Source organism: Perna viridis, chromosome 4 (assembly GCF_037379345.1).
Source record: "Perna viridis isolate PV_CMFRI_1.1 ecotype Kerala chromosome 4, ASM3737934v1, whole genome shotgun sequence".
Classification (NCBI taxonomy): Eukaryota; Metazoa; Mollusca; class Bivalvia; order Mytilida; family Mytilidae; genus Perna; species Perna viridis.
In genome coordinates, this window is record NC_142448.1 from 5,069,925 (window position 1) to 5,078,869 (window position 8,945).

General features: G+C 31.6%; 1 protein-coding gene across 1 annotated transcript; it reads right to left on the reverse strand.

Moving 5' to 3' along the window:
• Positions 1–248: 248 nt before the first annotated feature.
• Positions 249–6,240, reverse strand: LOC148618535 (oxidized purine nucleoside triphosphate hydrolase-like). The gene is made up of 3 exons (XM_088577575.1): positions 5,978–6,240; positions 1,278–1,423; positions 249–802 (listed from the first exon to the last, which is right to left on the reverse strand). The coding sequence occupies exons 1-3, from the start codon at positions 6,121–6,123 to the stop codon at positions 630–632; spliced, it is 465 nt and encodes a 154-aa protein (XP_088433701.1). The 5' UTR covers positions 6,124–6,240; the 3' UTR covers positions 249–629.
• Between the last annotated feature and the right edge of the window lie 2,705 nt (positions 6,241–8,945).

Here is an 8,945-nt window from a genome sequence, read left to right on the forward strand (position 1 = left end):
TACCAGTCATGTGTGATGACAGAATGAACATCATTAAATTATTTTTCAGTATGTTTTGTTGGTCAGTAAGTCAAATCTTCTGCACCTTGTCATGGATCAAACTTAACAGGATCGTAATGCAGATTCATGTACATGTAATAACTAATGGGTTTTCGATAGGTTACCACTTCATACCAATGTCAAATACAGGTAATTTCCACTGTTGATGAGTTTGATGAGCCTGTGAATTTGAAAAAAATAAGTCCACCAATGTATATAGTTTTTAATTGTTTCACAAAACGCATAAAAATTATCTTCATAAAAACAGATTTGAATTTTAACCATGTATTCCACAGTGATTGAAACCACGCTAAAAACACAATTTGAGAAGGAAATAATTGTTCTCACCGAAGTCTATGGCAATAAATGAGATCTTAATTACATAAATTAGAAAATATGACAATTGACACTGATATGTACAGATTAATTCTGCCTCTTGCTTCAGTTTCACTCTTGAGTCTTGACACGGCCATTTTGTGCAAGTTAGAGAAATAAACCACGTGATGTTTCTACTCAAAATAGCCCATGTTTTTTAGCATGAGCAGTAGTCTTGGTTTACTGGATGTTGAATTATCACTTGATACAAATTGTCATAAGGAATCCACTTCATCTAGAGTATACTTCAAAATCTTATCATGACCTTCAAATAAAAAGTAACCAGAAAATTTTTGACCTCTGAGAAGTAATGGAAACCAATATTTATCGTCAGGCCACATAGTTTCAAACGGTATAGCATCAGCATCAAACCACTCTGGTCTCATTTCTGTAATAGATAGAAAAGGGCAATAGTTAAAAGACAATTATATCATTAAACATAACAAATAAAAAGTCAACCACTAACATTTTTTTAAAGTAAAGTAAGTGTAATCTCAACAGTCTAAAGGTAAAGTAATCCGAGAATGCTGATGAAACTAAACATTGATCCATCCTAAATGGGTAGAGAAAAAATAACCTTAAAAGGACCTTGCATTCAAAATTTCACAGTTCACAACAAAGCAATAGAGCATTTTTAGTTGGTTTTTTTTTTTGGCGTCATATTGACATTAGTTTGATATAGGTTATAGCACACTGCTCCCTCCAAATTGATTCCTGCTTATAGTTTAACATTCACGTAGTTTTTGTCTTATTTTGTATGTCGGATCTTGATTGACACAATAGTGGCATGCATGGTCATTTCGTTATAATATTCTTATCCTATACCATTTTATCAACAACAAATATGTTGTATCCTACCATACCTGAACTCTCTTCTATTTTACCAGAGAATTGTTCTGTTGTGAAAACGTGTACTTCTAATAACTGTGGATCACCTACGAACTCAAACTTCAATAATCCTATCTTCTCCAACAGAATGCTTGTTAGGCCGCATTCTTCTTGCAACTCTCTGATGAAAAAGTCAAATGTAGTAAAAGTTTGTCAACAACAGCCATAGATGGAAATAAAACCAAGAAAAAAAGAAAATCGTAATGTCATAATAAGTAAGATTGGTGATCAAATATATCGGGATTCAACGTGTAATGTGGAAACTGGCAAATCAGGACCACAAACGAAGACTCGATGAGCTATACATGCATGCAAATAAGCATTACAGTTTGTCCACTTTCAAGGTTAAAGCGGAATCCATTAAGAATTATTTCATGATTGATTGATTGATTGTTGGGGTTTAACGTCCGAGCAGCAATATTTCTGCTATATTCAGACGATGAACATGAAGTGGATGATAAAATGAACATGAAGTGATGATGACATGAAAAATGGGATGGGACACAAGGATAATGGGGTCGACAAATTTTGATTGTCACTGGAAATAGGGAGAGGTGGGTAGGGTCGGACAATTTAGCCTCCTGTGGCAGAGCCCCATGGTTCCTACTCCGGGAGAATACCACAGTAGGGTTTTTTAACGTGCGAGGAACGAGGCATCTTTCCCAACACGGTGCACCACTATGGTTTGCGGTCAGGTTTTCCGTATTACAGCCCGACAACCCCAGCATGTAACACACCAGGGGTACCCTATTCCACCACCTGGGGCACATAACCCAGCTCCACAAAGGTCATAATTCTGTAGTGCACTAGCTTCGAAATAATAACCATTTACACTTCTGAAGTCGATGATTTTAGGATCATTTCATTTATTAAAACGTTAGGTCTATCAAGGTTTTCAACATGAAAGAACAAACTGTGTAGCTGTCTCATTTTAAAAACAATCTTTTAACATCATTTAAAACACTAATTACTACAGTATGACTAGAAGAAAGGTATGATTTCAAACGTCCTGTATGATCTGTGTGTGTTAAGGCACAGGTATGAGGCAGAAGAAGATGTACCGGTTGTCTCTGCATTTATGTTAAGTTCATTCCGGCACATCAGATGTAATCCTTGAAATCAGGATTTTTTTGGGATATTACATTATATATATAACATTTAAATTTGATACGAAGAAAATTTTATTCATCAATATCTAGTGGTAGGTCCAGATGTGAAGCAGACAGCAGAGTATGTTGTTTCATTTATTGACTTACTTGAATCAAGTAAGCTATACTCAGATGTAATCACACGCTTACACATAGCTTTTAATGTAGAGGTAATGTCAAAGGAATTGATTAAAACCGTAGCTAATGATAAAATTAAGGTTAAACCATGGAAAGTCAACAAAATCAAATATGGATATTGACGAAGTATGCGATATGGAACAAAAACTCCAATATGTTCGACAGGAAATAAATTTAAATGAAAATATGATGACTCTGTCCTGGAAGATGTAATCCTTGTTAACTCTGTGGCAAAAACTTTTGGAACTTACCAAAATAAAAGGGATAGAAATAAAATAAACAATGGTAATAACATAAAAAATCGAAAACCATGGTTTGATCAAGATTGCAAATTTCTGAGACAGAGTTTTAGACAATTTGAACGTAACTATAAATCAAATAAATCGGATGAAAATTTTTCAAATATGAACAAAGCAGAAAGAATATAAAAAAGTTCTTTATGATAAGCTAGGTTGAACACTTTTTCCGAAGAGTTTCTTATCTTTAAGGAAAATCAATGCGGCTTCAGACAAAAATCTTCCACGGTAGATAATATCTTCGCGATTCATATTTGTTCTAAATTCTAAAATCTAAAAGAAAAACACTGTTTTTGCGCATTTATAGACTACGAAAAGACCTTTGATAAGGTTTGGCGAAACAGACTTTTTCATAAACTACAATAGGAAAATGTTTAATGTCATATTCAATATGTATTCATTTATCAAATCATGTATTACATTCAGAAACATGACATCCGACTTTTTTAGCGGTGGAACAGGTGTGAGACAGGGTGAGAATTTGTCGCCTTCTCTTTTCTCCATGTTTTTAAATGATCTAAAAGACTTTTTTTACAGTCCCACAATATAAATGGTCTAAATTATGTATCTTCAGAAATCGAAACATGTCTAGGTATATACATGAAGCTGTTTGTTTTACTCTACGCAGATGGCACCGTATTAATGGCTGAATCTGCATGCAGAGGATTTACAAAAACAATTGATTGCCTTCTCAAACTACTGTGATATCTGGAAACTGACAGTTAATGTAGATAAAACAAAAGTGTTGGCATGGGGAGTATCCCTCGTAACCTATCATTCACTTTTAAAAACAGTGTAATTGAAATAGTGAGAGAATTCAATTATCTTATTAGTTATTTTACGAACACTTGTAATTTTGATATTACTGAAAAGAATTTAGCAGTCAAGGCAACAAAAGTAATGTATGAAGTACTTAAAAATAGGAAGGAAATGTGAACTAAATATAGTTACAAATAGATTTATTTGATAAAATGGTGAAACTAATTTTATTATATGGTTGCGAGATCTGGGGCTTTGAAAAAACGATATTTTGGAAAAGGTTCATCTAAAATTTTGTAAAATACTTTTAAACTTAAAAAGTCTATTCTGAATTATATGATATATGGTGAACTCGGTAGATTCCCGATTGAAATTGACATAAAAGTACGACTCACAACATATCGGGCAGTGGCCGATAAGCATTCCAAAATTTCATGTATATTATACAAACTTGCGAGAAGTCTGGTTGATCGAGGTAATACTACTACCCTTAGTTTAGTTCATTATGTTCGAAAAATCTTGAACGAATGTGGTTATCCAAATATTTGGGAAACAGAAACTTTTCTAAATAATGAATGGCTAAAATGTGCAATCAAACAGAGACTGATTGATCAATTTGTTCAAAAGTGGCGATCGATAGTGAATGACTCGCCAAAGGGATTAAATTATAGAATTTTCAAAACCAAATTTGAATTCGAGGAACATTTTAATATTCTAAATTTCTCCAAAGTTAAGATATTCTGCAGATTCGGAACTGCACATCATTTTTTACCTATCGAAACTGGTAGGAAAAGAAAAAAGAAAAAAATTCCCGTCCCCAAGTACATGTGGCTACGGTTGCTGATTCTGTATCTACTATCTACTCTTCATAGATTTTATTATCTTTTGGACAATAAGCAGCAAGACTACCAGGGATGAATCCTGGTATTTAGGTTAGGGGGCGTAAATAGAATTAAAGGCCAAGCGAAGTGAGGCCAAAAAAAAAAAAAAACACCCGTGTAGAAATTCATGCAATGAAAATGTTCCCCAATATTAAAGGCCTACTCCTGGTAAGCCTTTTCTTGGATCCCTGACTGTATGTAAAATTAGTTGACATAAAATTAGTATATATTTAGTATGGCAAGCCAAAGTGGACAAAAATTAATATTTTGTAATATTAGAAATATGGCAAGCCAAAGTGAGCAAAAATGAGTGTTTTCTAATACTAAAAAATATTTTTTTAATATTACAAATTCATTTTTTAATATTACAAATTCATTTTTAATAATACAAATTTGATTTCTAATATTACAAAACCCTTTTTTAATATCAGAAAATGATTTTTTGACATTAAAAATTCAATAGAATTTCTAATATCAAAAAACATTTTTTTTATATCAGAAATTGATTTTCTAATATTAGAAAATGGCTTTGTGGTATTCAATTACGATTTTTTTTTAATATTAGAGAATCATTTTGTAACTTTAAAAAATGTGGCTGATTTTGCAACATTGCAAAGTGATTTTTTAATATTACAAATTCATTTTCTAGTATTACAAATTCATTTTATAATATTACAAATTCAATTTGTAATATTATAAAAAAAACGATTTTTTAATATTAGAAATTGATTTTCTAATATTAGAAAATGGGTTTGTTGTATTCAATTACGATTTTTTAATATTAGAAATTCATTTTGTAATATTAAAAAATTTGACTGATTTTGCAATATTGCAAAGTGATTTTCTAATATAACAAATTCATTTTCTAATATTACAAATTCAATTTGTAATATTACAAAATGTGGGATATTTTATATTACTAAATCAGGATTTTGTAATATTCAAAAATGAATTTTTGATATTAAAAAATGAATTTCTAATACATGTATTAAAAAATATTTTCTTATATTAAAAAATGATTTTGTAATATTAAAAATTTGCTTTCTATTATGGCAAGCCAAAGTAGACAAAACTCAATATTTTGTAATTTTAGAAAATTATTTTTTAATACATGTATTACAAAATATTTTTTTTAATATAAGAAAATATATTTTAATATTAGAAATTCATACTGTAATATTAAAAATCCATTTTCTAATATTACAAAAAAGTGTTTTATGATATTAGAAATCTAATTTGTAACATCAGAAAATAAATTTGTAATATTAAAAAATCATTTTTTAATATTAAAAAAAATACTCATTTTTGTCCACTTTGGCTTGCCATATATTTTATCATGAATTGTGCTGCATTTTACAAGCATATTCTTTATCATGCAGTTTGAGTCATATTCGATTAATAAGAACAAGTAATGCAATGAATGTTACCCTACATTTCCTTTTAGTAAAAATACCTCTTTGCTCCTTCTATAATGGTCTCATCTTTCTCAACTTTCCCTCCAAATCCATTCCATCTTCCTTCACCAAAACCTCTTTTTTTCATTCCCAATAAAATCTTACGATCATTTCTTACTAAAACCAATGTCAATACCTTAAACATAATACTGGAAAAGATTTTAATACAGGAATTAAAATATTTTATTCCTTAAATACTAACGGGACTGATCAGTCGTCACGTTTTCCTACTTTCTGTTTCGTTACAAGCGTTTCTGTGATAGTTGGTTGTTGTGAAAAAGCGCATGTTTGATTCCTGTTTGATTCCAATAAGCATCTAAAAACCTAACATTTGCAATATCGCAAAGCACCACATCGCCACAAATTGTACTAAATAGAAAAAAAAAAACATCACCCCCCCCCCAAAAAAAACAACTTTTTAATCTCTGAACAAAATAATAATAATAATAATAATAATAAAAAAACAAAACAAAAACAAAACCATTTATACAAATATAACCTTCTGTCAAAAATCTTTGAATTATAAAACGATAACAATAATTCAAATATAAATATAATTCATCAGAAAAATATTCTTAGCGTCTTGTTTTGCTACGAAATTCTAAAGATGATTACATGTATTTGCGAAATAAAAAAGTATATGATCTCTATGATAGAGTTGTCAAGGAGACCAAGATTCTACCGGAAATCAAAAGAATGTGATCCAGGGACAAAGACCAAGCAGGGAAACAGACACACACAAAAAAGTACATAAATTAACCAAAATATTACGCACAAAGCAGCAAAAGTAATTGAGCAATTCCGATTCCACTAAAAACTGGAAGCATGGACCAGGTGCACCGACAGGGTAAGTGTCCTCTGCTTTTTCTAGGAACAACAGCCGTCTCTGATATAATGATATCTCGATATCAAGTTCGGTGACCAGTGTTTTTTTAATTAAGAGTTCATCAAGCAACATCTTTAATGGTGCATTATATACAATTTATAAACTAAAATAGTAAAATATTATCCATTTAAGTAAGAATAAAAATCGACAGTTTCTTTGAAAATTCCAGAGAATCTTTGCTTAAATTCTCACGGTTTTGAAAAACTATATTTGGTTTTATTGCAGTGATCGAAAGGGTAATCAAAGGAATCAAGGTTCTTGTGGAAATCAAAAGAATGTCATCGAAAAGTTTCTTTTGTTTGCGAGCATTTCAATTTTTGTATCATAGAAACAATTTAAATCAAGACTTTCTTCACAAGAAGAGTCGGTTTTCCCAAGATTTCTGTTTTCAAAAGAAACTCAAACAATTTAAATTGGTTGAAAACATAGCTCTTTTTGAATGCCTAGTTGATATTATCGTGCATTGAAATCGCTTGTTTAGAATAGCAGAAATATGTCTGATAGGGATGAGGCGTCAGCGACGTCCTATATATTGTAAATGGTGTAAAACAAAATCGGTCTGAATTCTGATATAATGGTGTATGCAGCAAGGACTTTAACACAGACGCACAGTATAAAGAAATCTCGCATATTCTGGTTTGTCAGTCGAGCTGTTACTGGTAGAAGAACAGCTCTCTGTGATTTGGTCATTTTATCCACTTCTTGGACGGCTAGATATTTTGCGATATCACACTCATGGGACGATGTGATACAAACGTCGTTACGATTTGCTGTGTGATTGTGCCGCATTGTCTATAAAATCCAGCCAGGGTTCTGAGCACTATTTAGTCGCCTTTTACGTTAAGCCAAGTGCTGCTGCAGGCCTATTCTTTTGACACCAGGGGCGCCGTTCATAGATAGATGATCGATATGATTCCCTCTTTGTCAAGCGGCCGAATATTCCAAAAGGAAACATAGAGAAAAATGTTTTTTTAAATCATGAAATTTGAATTCTTCAAAACCATGGCAAACTCGCCGAAGCTATCATACCTGCCAACTTACACGATTTAATCCCGCTAACACGATTTTTAATTTCAAAATGAACTAAAAAAACTCTGAAATCAAATCCCCAAATTCGTGTGTTCAATCTCATTTGATTAGAAGAGTCATAAACCTGACAAAAAGTGTTAATCGCTGCTGTCTAAACAGGTAAGAGTACGTTTTATGACAGGTAAATAATCTCCGAGGAGCAATCAGCTGATCATGGTTTGACAATTAGAAAATGAATCCCGATTAAATCTACCACTATTTTATGAACATCCTATCATTTTCTAAAGATTAATTTCTACTCCACAATAAATTTGACAACACTGTCATTTTAACAGGTCTAAAATTTGTAGAACTACGTTTGAAAACAAATTTTAAAATTATCATTGTTTATACAAAATGAGCTAGCCCCCTGCATATTTCACATTTCCTGTAATGTCAATAGTACAGTATTTTTTTTACAAAAGTTTTGTTTGCAGTTGTTAAAAGAAATACTATTCCTTTTAAATAGTGATGACTTTGGAAATTTGGAAGCAACATTCTTGAATATTTGTTACATTTCCTCATATACTGTACCTCATGGTATGCATTTAATGAAAAGTAACAGTTGCCAAAGTTTCCTTCTACTCATTGTCATGACAGTATACAGCATCATTCTGTCGGACAGGCCAAGTTAGGGTTGTTTCTGCCAGATGGACTGTAATTCTTTAATTCAAAACTTGAACACTAACCCCCCTTCTATTGGCATTAATGGAAAGAAGGAAATAGGTGCTCAGTGTATTTTAACACAGTAGAAATGCATTTGAATGTAAATAAAAGTTATTTCTCATTTATTTATTTGAATTTAATAAAACTTAAGAATTTCAATTGGGTTTGGTGGAATCCACCATAAAAAGGGGGCTAACTTCAGTGCATGTACATGTTGCGCAACTGAAAAGGGCCCTTTAATGCTATAATGATTTTCTCATTCATACATTACTACAGTAAAACCACTGCAGTTTGCAAAATATGTCCCGAAAGTGTCGGTTTTTATTTCAAAATCAAAACAAAACGAG

Coding starts and splice junctions, on each gene's coding strand:
- LOC148618535 (XM_088577575.1), bottom strand. CDS start 6,123: ATGTTTAAGGTATTGACATTGGTTTTAGTAAGAAATGATCGTAAGATT. Junction 1,424..5,977: donor ATTATAGAAGGAGCAAAGAG/GTATTTTTACTA, acceptor CTTTTTCATCAG/AGAGTTGCAAGAAGAATGCG. Junction 803..1,277: donor TAAAATAGAAGAGAGTTCAG/GTATGGTAGGAT, acceptor TATCTATTACAG/AAATGAGACCAGAGTGGTTT.